Genomic DNA, 16,369 nt, shown 5'->3' with positions numbered 1-16,369 from the left:
TCAAGCGAGGGGGTCAGAAAGCGCGCCCCAGTAAATTTTTCAAAAATTCTCAATTCGCTGCCGAACTTCGTTGGCTGAGTATCACAGTTTTAAACGATGAGCGAGAATACGCGCGTTGCAACCCGTTGATTTTTAAGAAGTAGATCATGATCTAGTTCAAACCCGCGTTCATTTAAAATTATTAAATTTCTTCTGGCCTACGAGTTTGCTGGGGCGCGATTTCTGACCCCCTCGCTTGAACCCAAGTGTCTATTGGCAGTTTTTAAAGTGTTTTTAGAGAGAAAAAGACGAGTTTCTTATATGTGAAAAGTCTACTTAAATACTTCATACACTTGAAATCTATCTGAAGATTTATAGAAAAAAAACTATTTATACCGTAAAACCTGTAATAGAAGGGCCCCCCAGACTGTCAATTTTAAGACAATTTATCTCGGTTCCTTCAGATGATATCAAAAATCTGTCAACTGTAAAAATTTTGTCATTTTACGAGTAACGTTTTATCAGTTGACACATTCTGATATCTTTCACAGGAATCGCGGTGTATAGGCTCAAAGGTGGAAGTTTGAGGGCCCTTCTATTGGAAAATTTCGAAAAAAAAACATATTTTTGAAATTTTGGTGGTTTTTTGAAAAACAACGTTCAAAAAGGACAAAAAAATCAAGTTCATTAGGAAAGGAATTCTGAAAATTCAGAGAAAATCGATTTTTAAAAACTTCGGGCCAAAAACCTGATCAATTAGAAAAGTGGTTGAAGACAGAAAGTACAATTACCTTTTCCTTTTTTTCTTATCTTCTCTTTGTATTTTTTATCACCTAAAACAAGTTACAGGAACTTGCAAAATTCAAGAATTTTTGAGAATTTTGAAATTCTAAAACCCAAAAATGCAGAAATCCTTAAAATCCTAAAATCCTAAAATTTAGAAAATTTCAAAACTTCGGAAGTAGTACAATTTTAAAATTTCTAAAATTGAAATTTCTTAAAGTAACTTTCTAAAAATTCGAAAACTTGAATTTATAATTCATATTTTAATTGATAATTCCGAAAAATGAACCATCCGAAAAAATTTTTACATCCAAAAATTCTAAAATTCTTAAAATTCTAAAATTCGCAAAATTCTGAAATTTTTGAAACTTCACAAATTCAAAAATAAACCCCAAAAATACGAAAATTTAGGAATTAGAAAAAATTTCTAAAAATTTGATTCTAAAAATTCCGAAATTCAAAAAAATCCAAATTTTCATTGAAAATTGAAAGTTCAAAAATATATCCAAAAACTCAAAGTGTCCGGAAATGTCCGAAAATTCTTTGAAATCCTAAATTTCTCAAACTACCAAAAATTCCAAAATCCCAAAACAATCCTAAAACTTCAAAACGTTTCGAATGGAAAAGTGATTGAGTTATTCTCATCCTGTGAAGAAGTGAAACTTTTTGATTGAAAAGAAAAAGTTCCTTTCACCTTTTCTCCATATTTGACCTACATTTTCCTTTCTTTTTCTCCTGGCCATACCGTTTTATAATTGACAGTGTATGGGAAGAATGGAATACTGTAATTAGGCGGTGCGGGGGTTTGAGTATTTTTTCGGAAGGAAAAGAGAATAAGAAAGTTTTTACATTTTGAGCAATTTAAATTTTTTTTTCCAATTTTTTGAATAAGGATTTCAATTTATGGTTTTTCTCAAATAATTTTACTATGCAAAGCTCCGCCCCTTTTTCGCACATCCTCAAGTATATGAATTATCAGAAGAGATCAAATTTGAAATTTCTAAGATTACGGTATTTTTGAATTTTCTGAGATTACTGTAATTTTGAATTTTCTATAAATACGGTATCTTGATATTTCTAGGATTACGGTATTTTTCAATTTTATGGGATAACTACTGTATTTTTTAAATTTTTCAAGACTACGGTATTGCTAAACTTGCTCGGATTACGGTATTTGGAATTTTTCCAGGATTACGGAATTTATTTTAATTTTCTAGGATTACGGTATTTGTTGCATTTTCTAGAATTAGCGAATTTTTAGAGTTTCGGTACTTTTGAATATTCTAGGATGATAGTGTTTTTTTTTAATTTTTCTGGGATTACTGTATTTTTGAATTTTCTAGGACTTCGGTAATTTTTCAAACAGACCGAAAATTCAAAAGTTTTGAAATTAAAGATTTATTAAAACTTAATTAAAACAAATGACAAATGACAAAGAAAAACAGAAAATCGATACAAATCAGTCATCCTGAAAGCACACAATCAATTTAAGATCCAATTCCAGCTCGAAGAGTTTCTGCAAACTTTCCTCGGCTAGTTTTTGGATTTCCGTCGATTTTGGTCCATTGAACAGCTCCACCACTCGTCTCGTATCACATCGAATTTTCGCCGAAATTTCCAGAATATTTTCAGCCGGTTCCCAAGTCAAAATGTCCACAAAATAGTCCGTTTTGATGTCCTCGGAAATTGTGGTATTGATTACTTCTCGAATCATCTTGATGCATGTTTTTTGTGTGGTTTCTGTAGGATCGGGTGCAAGAATAGATGGCCTAGAAATATTTTTTAAAAAACTAGGCCATGAGGGATTTCTAGGCCACTAACCTTTCCGGATCTTCATACAGCTGTTGTGAAGTGATCTCTAAAATTGATTGGAGCATGCCATGACGTGGATCAGTTATTGTGCGTGTCAGAAGCCTGAAAATAAGAAATGGCCTAGAATTTTCTAGGCCAACAGAAGCCACGAACCTCAGCGCCTCCACCAGATACTCAGTGTCGCGTGCACTTCTACCCGGATTGTTCTCGTCGTAGATGTCAATGATCGATAGTGAATATTCTCTGTAATTTTCGGGTTTTTTGACTAAAAATTGATAGAAAATTCGAGTTTTCCGAACTTTCTACCGCAAAATTGACTTTTTACTGCGAAAATTCAATTTTTCTGCATTTCGTCGTAAGATCCTGTGCATCGGGATGGTGTTTGCGGGCAATTGAGGCTACCGTAACCCTAAAAGCGTGAAAAATGTGATTTTCGAGATTTCGAGTCGAAAAAGTCGCTTCCAGGGGTAGAAAATGTGGGGAAACCCAATGTTTTCTTCCAAAAAATCAATAATTTATCAATTTTACCTCGATTTTTTCAACTGCAGAGCGCCAGTTTTCATATTAAAACTGTACTCATCTAGTCTGTTTTTCGTCGTGTACTGAGTGCCGAAAAGGTACAAAAGCTGCACGACGGTCAGATGTTTCGATGGTCTCTGTTGATGGCAGATGATGGCTGTAAAATTTTTTTCTAGTGGCCTAGTTTTGGAATTCTAGGCCATGATTGGGGAAATTTTTTTCAAAAATTCGGTGGCCTAGATATTTTAAAAACTCGGCCACTACGCACTTTTCTGATCTAATGGCATCCAGAATTCGTCAGATTCCAAATTCACGTCATCCCAAGACGTGGCTTTATGATGATTGAACAAGTAGGCGTGGGTTTGGTAGAGATTCGGAACGATACGGTACCACTGGAGCACATGGATCAGTAGAAGGATAAATGAGTAGCTGGAAAAGGCAGGAATTCTAAAAAATTCAGAATATTCAGCGCCTTACGAATTGGGGAAATCTTTCAAGTGATCGACTGGATCCCCCTCAGATTTCAGCCACATTTTCAGAAAAGTGACGAGGATGGCGAAGCGATCGTCGAGTCTGGAAATTTGGGGCTTTTTGTAGTTTTTGTAGTCTAGAAATTGGGGATTACTGTAGCTCGGAATGGAGATATGGTAGCTCACCTAGAATACTGTAGGTTACAGTCTGTAGCTCAAAATGGGGAAACTTTAGTCCGAAATTGGGATACTGTGACTAGAAATGGGGATTACTGTAGCTCAAAATTGGGGATTACTGTAGCTCGGAATGGAGATACCGTAGCTCACCTAGAATACTGTAGGTTACAGACTGTAGCTCAAAATGGGGATAATTTAGTCCAGAATTGGGATACTGTGGCTTAAAATGGAGATTACTGTAGCTCAAAATAAGGAAACTGTGGCTTGAAATGTGGATACTGTAATCCATAATTGGGATACTGTGGCTTTCACCTCGGGATACTGTAGCTCAAAATGGCAAACTGGGAATTTTTCGAGAAAAATTCGCGGCGACTTTTCTCCATTTTTTGCGCGAAATTTTCAGACCTTTTTCGGTTTTTCTGCTATTTTTGAGGATCCTTTTTCGCTTTTTTTTTTGTTTTTTTGTCTGAAATTTGATGGGACGGCGTTCGTGAAGATTACTGTAGATTACTGTAGCAGCTGATTTCCTTGTTTTTTGCGATTTGACGTGATTTCAAAAAAAACCTACTGCAAAGAAATTTGCTGCTACAGTAATCTACAGTAATCATCGAATATCATACCGTCAATTTTCAGGCAAAAAAAACCGAAAAAAAGTCGAAAAAGAATCTTCAAAAATAGCTGGAAAACCTAAACAGGTCTAAAAATTTCGCGAAAAAATGGATAAAAATCGCCGCGAATTTTTCTCGAAAATTCCCAGTTTTCTATTTTGAGCTACAGTATTCCGAGGTGAAAGCCACAGTACCCCAATTATGGATTACAGTATCCACATTTCAAGCCACAACTTCCTTATTTTGAGCTACAGTAATCCCCATTTCTAGCCACAGTATCCCCATTATAGACTATAGTATCCTCATTTTGAGCTACAGACTGTAGCCTACAGTATTCTAGGTGAGCTACGGTATCTCCATTCTGAGCTACAGTAATCCTTCCATCTTGACACATTAAAACTAGGTCAGATGGCTGCATGGCCGAGTTCTTCGATTTTCTAGGCCATCGAAGTTTTTTTTCAAATGTTTCGCTATTTTTATCGAATTTTCTGCTTACTGGCAATAAGCGTTAATCAATTTCGCTGCCAAACAAGATTTCGGCGGACGATCACTGAACGAGGCGCTCAAATCGACAGGAACCCCATCAATTTTGAATCGAAGAATTGGAACTTTGGCGTTCGAGATGAATTCAACATCTTCGATTTTCGCTCCATCGAATTTTTCGGAAAGAGTTCTGCGGTGATGAATCAGATGATAGTGAATCGAGCGGAGAGCCCAGATAGGCGGTCTGAAGGGAAATATTGATTTTTTTTGGCAAACATCGATTAAATGTTACGGTTTTCGATTCGGATCGCAAAATCCGTTATATCTCATACAGACACACAGGTCTAGATCGCTGAATTTCGAAGCGCAATGCGTCGCAAAACTTCCAAAGACCACTAGACGATCCACGAAGATTCCCGGCGGGAAATTCTTTTTTAGGTCTTCGGATTTCAAAAAATCTCGAATCAAGTCGATATATCGATTTTTACGGGCCCGCATTACGGATGACTGCATATGGTCTTTGTGGAATTTTTGAAGATCCCAATGGAGCTCTTGGAGATGTTCATTTTTCGAGGGAACCTGCAAAATTTGAGGTCTTTAGAATTTTATTTTCCGGAAAGTAAGGCTAACTGTGTTCTCAAGATGCAGCAAGAGGCCTATTGCTGCTGTGTTCAGCTGATGGGGAGTCATTTTTTTTCCGAATTTTTCTGAAATTTTATGTGGGAGTTTTTAACATTTTTTTCGCGAAAAGTTTATGTTTTTCTAACTAAAACTGTGAAAAACTCGTAAAAGTTTTCGAAAAATGCTTGTATTGTCAAAAAAAACCCGAAAAATAGTCAAGAAAGCCCCAAAAAACCCAAAACTTGATGATCGTGGTGAAGCCCAACGATGCATTCTAGGCCTGCGCCTTTGATTACTGTAGACACCGCGCATGAAATCTTATCCGATTTTCACTGGATTTTTACCGAATTTCAGCCAAATTTCCAGCTTTTTGCGGTGAAAGCTGTCGAAAGTAGAATCTTAAACACTTTTACTGCAAAAATCTAGCTAAAAAACTTAAAAACAATGGAAAAATCAACAAAAAATTTAAATTTTCGCTCTCGGACGAGTTCCGGCTTTTCCGAGTTCTGGCTGTCCGGTTAGCCGATTGAAGTTCATGATCACATCCATCGCAGTCATGTTTTCAGTGGAGATGTGCAGTTTTGAGCCGTCGTCTGGAAATTTCTTTAATAATTTTTTTTTTAAATAATTTTTTTTCATAAAAATAGATTTTCCCACCTAAAGTGGTCACAAAGAATGGGCCGCGTCGATCGTTGCGAATTTCGGTCTTGACACGAACATTTGGGTTCGTCAGACGCACTTTTGGCGCCATTATCGAGTGCCAAAACGTGCGAATCGAGAGATTATCGTGATGAAGTGGGTCCATCGAGATGTCGATCGATTTTACCTAAAAAAATTAATAATTTCTGGAATTTTTGGAATTTTTTTTCGAAAATTTGGGAAATTTTGTTTCCAAAATTATCAAAAGTTTTGGAAAAAAATTGTTTTGAAATTTTTAAAGAATTTTTTTTCGAATTTTCAGAAATTTCCGGAATTTTTTCAAAATTTTTGAAAGTTTGATTAAAAAATTCCGGAAATTGTTACAGATTTTTCACAAATCTCAAAACAAATTTTCATTAATTCGTAACTTTTTTTCAAGGTTTTTAAATTTCCGGAAAAAAAATTTATTCTAAAAATTGAAAATAAATTTTTTTAAAATTTTGGAATAGCTTTTTCAGATATTTTCAAAATTTCAAAAATTTTCACCTTCTGCAAATTCAACGCTCTCGTTGCGAGCGCCAGCCGCTCGGCTGGATTCCAGCGAACACCGTAGCGGATTTTCGACCAAACTTGACTCATTTTTTTCTCTTTTTGTCTAAAAGTAATTTTTCAGCTCAAACATTTGAAAAAAATCAGAAATTCAGATAACATTAATAGGTAGAAAATACCAATTATTGAAAAAATTCAGAAAAATATTTTTGAACAAAAATATTTTTTTGCAACAGAAAGAAAAGAAAAAAGGACAGAACAGAGAACAAGCACAACAACGAATTTTGGAAAAAAAATTTTAAATTTTTAACAAGAAAAAGGAAAAAAAGTAGCAGAATCACTGATCCATCTCATCGCTCTGTGGCCCTTGGCCACCCGAGTTTTTGAATGCGGCCGCCCATTCGCAGATTCTGTCCAAATTCTCTTCCATTTGATCTGGGGTTTCCGATTGGAGCTCATGCACGATTTCTTCCCTGAAATATCGATTTTTTGGACATTTTTTGGCTGAAAAAATCACCAAATTTCAGCCAGAAATCACTGATTTACAGCTGAAATTCCACAATTCCTAGTTCCAAAATCGGCATTTTTTTGAATTTTTTCTTTCAAATTTATTTTGAAAATAGAGTTTAAAATTCCAGAATTCTCATTTTCAAGAATAGAGTTTTGGGGTCTAAAAATGCGATTGTCTGTCAAAAATCTGAATTTTTCTCTTAAAAATCCCTAAAAATCTAAATTTTCAAGTCATTTTCCGTACTTGTACGACTCTTTGGCCTCCTCCAGCAGGGTTCCGAAGATCTCGCATTCCACGTTTTCCTTAATTTTGAATTTCGAGTATCCGCGTGATTGGAGACGATCGTAGAGCTTCTCGGTGGCGCATCGAAGAACGACGACGACGTCGAACCATCTGGAATTTTCGAAAATTTTTCGGAATTTTAGAAATTTTGAAAATTGGATTTTTTTGAAAAAAGTTGCATAATTTTTTTGGATTTTCAGATCTTTCTGAAGGATTTTTTGGTCGAGTTTGAAGCTTTTTTCACAAATTAAAAAAAATTCGAACGAAAGATTTTATAATTTTTTCGGATCATTTTTGAAGGATTTCAGATCGATTTTTTGGATTTTGAGGGCCATTTTTTAGCTTTTTGACCATTTTTGAGAAATGTTTAGTCAGTTTTGAAGCTTTTTTTAGATTTTCGAGTTCGAATTTTTTGAATTTTTGGGTCAATTTTGTGGGATGTTTGACCATTTTTTAAAAATGTTTTGGTCAATTTTAATGCTTTTTTTTTTCAAAATTTCTTCTAATTCCCGCACCTCTCCGGGAACAAATCGCATCCATGATAGTCGACAACGATGCCTCCATCATCACTATCCATCCGGTCCGAAATGTGATCCAACAGCTTATCCTCATCCAACACGTGGCAACTGTATTGCTCATCGAATTCGCCTTGCAGATTGTTCTCCCGCACTTCTTTGCTGATCTGGAATTAAAAAATAGCAGTTTTCGATTTTTTTTTTCATATTTTGAATTGGAAAAATTACTTTTCTGGCTCTTTTGGAGCTCAAAAATTCAGATGTTTTTGTAGTTTTTGAAGTCAAAATTTGAAAAAAAAACGAATTTTCGAGAGGAAAAATTGATTTTTCAGCGAAATTTTTAGACATTTTAGGGTTTTCAGCTATTTCTATTTTTGAAGATTCTTTTTCGATTTTCCCCCATTTTTTTGTCTGAAATTTGTTCGCGAAGATTACTATAGGTTACTGTAGCAGCTAATTTTCTTTTGTAGTTTTTACTGTAGATATTTTTCTGCAGGCACAATCACGTCAAATTTCAAGGAAATTAGCTGATTTTTTGTAGTTTTTGTAGTTCGTGGCCTAGAAAATTCTTAAATTCGGCCATCGAAGATTTTTGTTTTCGACTTTTGGCTAATTTTTAACCCATTCATCTTAAATTTGAAAAGCGGCGAAAAGTTTTGTGCATGGCCGAGTTTTTAGATTTTCTAGGCCATCGAAAATTGTTTTTCTAATTTTCAGCTCAAAATTAATTATGAGCCGGAAAAACCGATTTTCAAAAAACTGATTTAAAAATCTGAAAAAATAAAAAAACCTACCTCAATGAACTCAAAACCCAATTTCTCGGCGACCTGCTGAGACAATGTCGATTTTCCGGTTCCAGGCGATCCGGTGATCAGAATATTTGGCTTGTGCCGAGTCTCCGGAGTCGCCATACTGATTATCTGAGCCATTTTTTTCAGATTTTTTTTTCTATTTGTTGCTGAAAATTTCTGTTAAAAGAGGTCAAAAGTATAACTTTAGCGAGGAAGAACGGCAAGAAAAACAACGAAATTCTCAATTTTTTTGAAAAAAAAAATCACATTTTTAGGTACAAAACCGGTGTGGGAAAATAATTTAAAAGCAAAAATAATGAAAAATCAAGTGAAAATTGAAAAAAAAGAGAAATTAATGTCCGTATTGCACCTGTTCGTAATTCGCTTTTTTCGACATGTCCATCGTCAAATTTTGAATTTCCACCAGTGTTTCATTGATCTGAAAATGGTTGATAAGGGTCGATATTGGAGAGATTTCCAAAATTTTAAAAAATCCGAACATTTTCAAAAATTCCAAAAAAGTCAGAAAATTCCAAAAATTAAAAATCCCAAAAATTTCGAAAAATTCCGAAAATTCCAAAATTTTCAGAAATTTCCAAATATTCTAAAAAAAATTCCAAAAACACCAAAATTTTGAAAAAATTCCAGAAATTAAAATTCCAATAAAAATTCTTTCAAAACTTTTAAATTCTAAAATTCCGAAAATTGTCGAATTTTGAAGTCAAAATACTTAAATTTTTGAGAATTTTTACTTTCAAAACCCCAAATTTTTGTGGTTTTCAGATTGTTTTTCAAAGAATTTCAGAGTTTTGAATCGTTTTAGGCCAAAAAATTGAGAATCGCTTCAAATAAACTGAAAAAAGGGGATAAAATTGTGAGCCGAGCTCGTCTTGCTAAACATCTGCTCATCCTTTTTTATGAAGAGAACGAGACACGAAAAAAAAGTGGGCGGAGCTTAGGGAAAATCTATAAATCTGGTGAAGCGTGTGCTGTGACTGTTCCCATGGCAACTATTCTCAGTTTTTTTCTAAATAGAAAAATCTGAAATTTAAAAGATCAAAAGTGCAAAAAATAAGGGGTTTCCTTTTCACTGATTGATGTGTCTAGGTCTAAAAAGGGCAGAAAAAATTTCCAGACAATTTTGAAGAAATCTATGTCTGGAATAAATTTTTTTTGGAATTTTAGGGTTTCAAATCAAAGTTCTAAATCAGAGTTCAGTTTGAAAATCATAGAGAAATCAAGGGAAATCCAAATTTTTGAAAAAAAATTTCTTCAAATTTTCCATGATTTTTGGGTCATTTTTTTCCATATTTTTATGCCATTTGTCATGATTTTTGGGTCATTTCCCACGAATTTTCGGAAAATTGCTATCTCCGATTAAGAAAAATCCGGATGTCGTTCACTTACCATTTTGGAAACATCTCTCAGCTGTTTCAGAGAGATTAGACGAAGAAGGCGTGCCGAAAAATGGACGGCCCCATTTTTCGGAGCCACCATTCCGATTGGGAAATCCTTGATGTCGAGAAGTTTCTGGAAAAATTGGATTTCAGATTTTCTAAATTTCAGATTTTCAGAAATTCAGATTTTTATAATTTCTGAATTCAATATTTTCAGTATTTCGAAATTTCCAAATTTCTGAATGTCGAATTATCAGAACTTTGGAATTTCAGATTCTCAGAATTGTTATTTTCGAAAATTCTGAATTTCAGATTTTCGGATTTCCAGAATTTCTTAATCTTAGAATTTCAGAATCTCAGAATTTCGGAATCTCAGAATTTCGGAATCTCAGAATTTCAGAATCTCCGAATTTCAGTATTCCAGAATTTCAGAATCTCAGAATTTCAGATTTCTAGAATTTCAAATCTTGAGAATCTCAAGATCTCCGAATCTCCGAATTTCAGAATCTCAGGATCTCAGAATTTCATAATTCCAGAATCCACACCTTCTTCTTCAACACCTCCTCTGTCTCCTCAGCAATGACGTCTTCTGACAGATTCTCTGAAATATAGAGACACGCCGCCTTCATCAGAATCTTCGGATCCGGATGATGTGCCGAGATGCCGAGAATCGAGCACAGAGCACGAGCGTTTTCAGCGAATTTCGGGGATGTGTCTGCAAGAATTTTGGAGATGTGTCTGTCGATTTTTTTTGAATTTTCAGGCCTTTTTAGGCCTAAAAAGGCCTAAAAAGCCTAAAAACCACGTACAGTCCAGGCGATTCAGTGGATTTTGTGAATCTTTGTGTGCTTCTAGAACTTTTTCCACTTCCGATTTGAGACGAGCAGATGAGAGTTCGTCGTCACCGCCTGCAAATTGAAAATTGGCATAGAATTGGGAAAGTTAGGCCATGACAGATTTGGTGGCCTAGAAATGAATTAGGCCATTTCAGTGGCCTAGAAGTATTAGAAAAACTAGGTCAGCCATTTTGAAGTGGTGGCCTAGAAACACAAAAGTTGGGAAAACTAGGCCACCAAACTTTTTGGCCATTTCTAGTCCATCTCTACCGTACCCTTTTGCTCATAAATCTTCTCAACCGCAGCACTGAGCACATAATCAACGGCGGCGGCGCGTGAGCAGCCATCCGGTGCTCCGAAGTCTCGAAAATATTGCTCCAACTCGGCGGTCCATTTTTGAACATCCGACTCGTCGAGCATTTGAGCCGCCCAATTTTCGCCACGTCGCTTTAGATGGACCTCCTCGACGGTGGCGATTAGACGACGGATTTCGGTGTCGTCTGGAAGAATTTAATTGGAAAATCTGTATTAGAAGGGCCCTTCTAATTGAAGAGCCCGTGTAACAGCAGTTCTGAAATGTCGCGGTTCTGAAACGTTGCGGTTCTAAAGCGTCGCGGTTCTAGAACGTGCGATTCTAAAACGTCGCAGTTCTAAAATGTCGCGGTTCTAAAATGTCGCGGTTCTAAAATGTCGTGGTTTCAAAACGTCGCAGTTCTAAAACGTCGCTGAAAACCAGGAAATTCCAAATTGTTACCATCGAAATTCACATAATCCCGATCGTATTCTACACCTCTCAACTTTCGTCGGCTCATCGTAGATATTTTCTGAAAATTTCAGAATTTTTGCAGAAAAATTCAAAAACCAAAAAAGATAGAATTCGGGTCAAAAACCCATAGAAAAATGATCAAAAAATAGGTGAAAATGAGGAGAAAAATGAGTTTATTTGAGCAAAAAAATAATGAAAATAATCAAAAATCAAATTTTCAAATTTTCTCAATAGAGCGAATTTGATATGGAATGAGTTTTTAGAGGTATAGATTGAGTATCAGAAAAAAATTACACATGGGATAAAATTGAGAATACTTAGAAAAAATTAGGATAAAAAGTACAGAAAAAGTGATTTTCAGCCGATTTTTAGCCTAAAAAATGTGGATTTTCAGCCAAATTTTCAGCCAGATTTGTCTTATTGTCCTCTCATTTCGGCAGCTGTGATTTTCTCCACTTTTACTTCGACCACATATTTGATCTTGAATCTGTCCTGGTCGAACATCACATACTCATCGTACAGTAGCTGACTTTCCTCCTCGATTTGCTCAAGGCCAGATTTGAATGCTGGAATTTCGTTGCTGCAAAAAAAAATAATTAAAAGGTGATGGCCTAGTTTTATGGGGGGTTTCTAGGCCACCATCTCAAAATGGCCTAATTTTTCGAAAATTTGGGGAGTCTAGGTCACCAGGAAACAGATGGTCTAGTTTTTTTCTGGGATTTCTAGGCCACCAAATTCAATATTCTTCCGAGAACATATACTAAAAAAATGTTGGTCTAATTTTTTCGATTTTTGTATTTTTAGGCCGTCCAATTGAATATGGCCTAGTTTTCCAAAGTGTTGTATTTCTAGGCCACCAAGAAAAGATGGCATAATTTCTTGGGAGGAGAATTTCTAGGCCACTTGGTCAAAGTAGCCTAAATTTTGTGGTTTCTAGGCCACCAAACATATTGTGGGCTAGTTTTCCAAATTGTTGTGTTTCTCGGCCACCAGATCACAATGGCCTAACTTCAAGGGTTTCCTAGGCCGTCATGACCTAACTTTTCGTATTCTAGGCCACCTAGAAAAATATGGCTTAGTTTTATTAAGGGATTTCTAGGCCACCAAATCTAACGTGGCCTCGTTTTCTGGATTTTTGTATTTCTAGGCCGTCAAGACAAGTATAGCCTAGTTTCTTGGGAAGAGGATTTCTAGGCCACCCACTCAAAATTGTCTAATTTTCCAGATTTTTGCATTTTCTAGGCCACCAGGTCACAATGGCCTAACTTTTAGGGTTTTTTAAGAAAAAATTTTAGTGGCGGAGCTTAAATCACAATCTTCTCAAATTAGGCTCCGCCCACTTTTCCAGGGAATGTTTCTCTCGATATTTGAGGGCCCTCAAAACTTTGGTTTCTGGAGTTCAGACAGACGAGAGTTGAAATTGTGTAGTTTGTAGTTTTTGTAGCCTTTGTAGTCTTTGGTTTTTCAGCTTTTTCGTTCAAGTTTTGGTTTTTTAAGTTCTGAGACATCCGGACAAACCGACACACATTGAGTTATAAACCACATTTGGCTCAAAATTCCTTTTAAAAATTAGCCCAAAAATCACTTTATTCAAAATTTTTCAAAATTTTAAATTCGAAATTTCTAGGCCATTTTGGATAATTTAGGCCACCATACTCACATCTCCACAGTCTCAGTTGGCCGGTGTTTTCCAGCTGCATACACTGATAGCTTCTTTTTCTTGGCCATCATATCGTCGGCATCCGGTTCGGATTGGTAGAGAACCAGTGGGTTGGAGGTTTCCACCTGGAGAGAAAAATGTATATACAGTAGAACCTGTATTAGAAGGGCGCCTCTAATAGAAGGGCCATACGGGAGGGGTTTGGAAAAAGAGAAGGGCCCCCTGTAATAGATTGACATCAGTAATAGAAGGGCCGGCCCTTCTATTACAGGTTTTACGGTATTTGAGATTTTTAAAAATCTTACCTCACAAAGAAGCATGAAGACTCTCTTCGACACCTCTGGACAACAATAATTCGCCGATTTCGTTGGCACATTCGCAAAATACACCCCATTTCCGAACATCAATCCACACCGATCCCCCTCTGGCATCTGGAGACCGTTCATCAGAATCGAGAAGACGTTCGTGACACGTGTACCGTGCCAGAGAAGACGTTTGGTAGTCGATGGAGCAGACTTTCTGGCTCGTTTCGCTGGCTTTGGAGCCTCCTCGGGATTCTTCAACTCAAACGCATCCAGATAAGACAACTTGAAGAAGTGTGTGGGTCCTCTCATCTTCAAACACTCCCCTATCTTCCCCGCGACGTCTTCTGAAACCGGCTCCAGATGACATGGAAGACGTTCGTAGAGTCGTTGATAGATATCCTTGTTGGATTTCTCTTTTTTGACGTCCTTCACCTCCATCGACGCCTCTATGGATCCTTTTAAGGCGTCTAGAAGCTCTCGTTCCGCTTCTACTTTGGCCAAAGTATCGATTTTCGGAGGAACTTGGAATCCGAAGGAGTGAGGAATCAGGGAGTAGTACTTGTTGGTGTCGTGAGTCGAGGCTCCTGGATTTTTTGAAGGCGTTGGGGCAGCACGAGAACGGGTGCCAGATCGGGCGGCTGAAAATGATATGTGTCGGTTTGTCCGGATGTCCGTGAACTCAAAAAACTAAAAATTTGAACAAAAAACAATGATTTTCAAACCAAAAACGATACTACAAAACCAAATTCACAAGACTACAAAGACTGCAAAAACTACAAACTACACAAAGTGTAACTTACTTCCTTAGTGTATTTTTTCTCATTTTAGGAAACCTGCAAGTTTTTTTTCAACGGAAAATTCCAAAAAGTTTTAGAACACAGATAAAATATTTTAAATTTCAGAAAATCTGTCTGTCTGTTTGTCTGTTTGTCCTCACCTTTTTTGCCACCAATCGATGTCTCGATAGTCGCCAAAATATCGTAGCCCGTCTGTAGTTGGGCCAGTGAGAGGCAGTCTGAAATTGTTGAAAATTTAGAACTTTTGGGTCAATTTTTATGATTTTTGGGTCAATTTTTATGATTTTTGGGTCAATTTTCATGATTTTTGGGTCAATTTTCATCATTTTTGAGTCATTTTTTCATGATTTTTGGGTCAATTTTCATGATTTTTGGGTCAATTTTCATGATTTTTGGGTAATTTTTAATGATTTTTGGGACATTTTTCATGATTTTTGGACCAATTGTCCCAATTTTTAGGTTATTTTTCATAGTTTTTGGGTCGTTTTTCATGATTTTTGGGTCAATTTTCCTGATTTTTAGGTAATTTTTCATAATTTTTGAGTCATTTTCCAGCTTTTCTCATTCCAGTTCTCACCAATAGGTTTTCCATACGCCTCGTTGAATTTCAACTGCTTCAGAAGGCCCAAATGAACGTCTTCATCACAGATGCATCTCATCAAATCCTTCACCTTCTGATCCACGTCTTCTGCTTCTTCCTCCTCTGACTCCTCCTTCTTCACTTCCACCTCCTCCTCAGCCTTCTTCTTTCTGCCACGTGTCTTTTTTGTCTGTGGCTTCTTCTCTTCCTCCTCCTCTTCTTCCTCCTTTTTGACGTCTTCTTCTTCTTCTTCTTCTTTTTTCATCGAATTATTATCCATCAAATCCACGACGACATACTTATTCGGCACCGGCTCATCCTGACGCTCTTCCCAGTGCAAATGAGTTTTTTCGAAGAATTTGGCCTCGAAAAATGATTTTGCTTTGACCAAATCCCCGAAATCTTTTAAATGTGTCACACCTCGGTAGCCGATACGACCATTGATCAGTTTCACACTGAAAATTATTGATTTCTTATGGGGGGGGGGAATGGCTGAAAATAGGTAAATAATGACTGGAAATATGAAAGAAATGGCTGAAAATAGGTCAAAATAGCTAAAAATCAGTATTTTAAAGCCAAAAAATCTGTATTTTAGAGACAAAAATCAGTGATTTTAGGGCAATAATTCCATATTTTTGGAGCCAAAAATCAGTATTTTCAGAGCCGAAAGTCGCGACTTTTAGTGTGAAATCTATATATTTACAAGTCAAAAATCCAGATTTTAAAACCGAAATTTTGTATTTTTAGAGCCAAAAACAGTGCTTTTTAACCAAATTTTTTATATTTTTCGAGCCGAAAATCCGTATTTCTCAAGTCAAAAATGTTTATTTTTAGAGCCGAATTTTCGTATTCTCAGAGCCAAAATTGCATAGTTTTAGAGCAACAAAAACCCGTATTTTTTAGATAAATTTGTATTATTGTGGAAGCCAAATTCATTATTTTAAAGCAAAAACTATGTGTTTCTAGAGTAAAAATCAGTATTTTTAAAGCCGAAATTCGACAATTTGAAGCTGAAATTTTGTATTTCTTGAGCTGAAAATTAGTTTTTTAAAGCCAAAAATCGGTGTTTTTAGAGCCGAAATTCCGCATTTTTCAATCCAAAATTCCATATTTTTTAGAGCTAAAAAAAGATTTCAATTTTTCGGCTGAACTCACGAAAATCGATGTGCCCCGCTTCCTCCATTATCCAACATTTCCATATCGTAGAATTTGTTATTATTCTGAGCAATGTTCGTTTTGCACAAGTGCACTTTGTACGGTTTCCCGTTCTCATCGTTGATTATTGACAT

General features: G+C 36.1%; 5 protein-coding genes across 5 annotated transcripts; all 5 read right to left on the bottom strand.

Annotated features, from left to right (window-relative positions):
- Positions 1-2,221: 2,221 nt before the first annotated feature.
- On the bottom strand, positions 2,222-5,521 carry CBG00955 (the record flags this gene model as incomplete). The annotated part of the gene is made up of 9 exons (XM_002629678.1): positions 2,222-2,531; positions 2,584-2,676; positions 2,728-2,817; positions 3,103-3,250; positions 3,362-3,522; positions 3,571-3,666; positions 4,845-5,075; positions 5,124-5,410; positions 5,462-5,521. 9 exons carry the CDS (start codon positions 5,519-5,521, stop codon positions 2,222-2,224), a joined length of 1,476 nt encoding a protein of 491 aa, XP_002629724.1.
- A 396-nt stretch (positions 5,522-5,917) lies between these two features.
- Cbr-mrpl-53 lies at positions 5,918-6,730 on the bottom strand (the record flags this gene model as incomplete). Its single annotated transcript, XM_002629679.1, has 3 exons — positions 5,918-6,045; positions 6,110-6,278; positions 6,638-6,730. The coding sequence occupies 3 exons, from the start codon at positions 6,728-6,730 to the stop codon at positions 5,918-5,920; spliced, it is 390 nt and encodes a 129-aa protein (XP_002629725.1).
- A 247-nt stretch (positions 6,731-6,977) lies between these two features.
- Positions 6,978-8,859, bottom strand: CBG00957 (the record flags this gene model as incomplete). The annotated part of the gene is made up of 4 exons (XM_002629680.2): positions 6,978-7,113; positions 7,395-7,544; positions 7,949-8,115; positions 8,743-8,859. The coding sequence occupies 4 exons, from the start codon at positions 8,857-8,859 to the stop codon at positions 6,978-6,980; spliced, it is 570 nt and encodes a 189-aa protein (XP_002629726.2).
- Positions 8,860-9,091: 232 nt separating this feature from the next.
- Positions 9,092-11,784, bottom strand: CBG00958 (the record flags this gene model as incomplete). Its single annotated transcript, XM_002629681.1, has 6 exons — positions 9,092-9,178; positions 10,147-10,269; positions 10,682-10,851; positions 10,946-11,044; positions 11,248-11,472; positions 11,727-11,784. The coding sequence occupies 6 exons, from the start codon at positions 11,782-11,784 to the stop codon at positions 9,092-9,094; spliced, it is 762 nt and encodes a 253-aa protein (XP_002629727.1).
- A 371-nt stretch (positions 11,785-12,155) lies between these two features.
- Cbr-pme-2 lies at positions 12,156-16,369 on the bottom strand (the record flags this gene model as incomplete). The annotated part of the gene is made up of 6 exons (XM_002629682.1): positions 12,156-12,318; positions 13,399-13,523; positions 13,704-14,341; positions 14,641-14,718; positions 15,078-15,535; positions 16,236-16,369. 6 exons carry the CDS (start codon positions 16,367-16,369, stop codon positions 12,156-12,158), a joined length of 1,596 nt encoding a protein of 531 aa, XP_002629728.1.

This window comes from Caenorhabditis briggsae, assembly GCF_000004555.2.
Source record: "Caenorhabditis briggsae complete genome, chrII, whole genome shotgun sequence".
In the NCBI taxonomy this organism is placed as follows: domain Eukaryota; kingdom Metazoa; phylum Nematoda; class Chromadorea; order Rhabditida; family Rhabditidae; genus Caenorhabditis; species Caenorhabditis briggsae.
The sequence above is the reverse complement of the archived record's forward strand: the minus strand, read 5'-3'. Positions and strand labels throughout refer to the sequence as shown.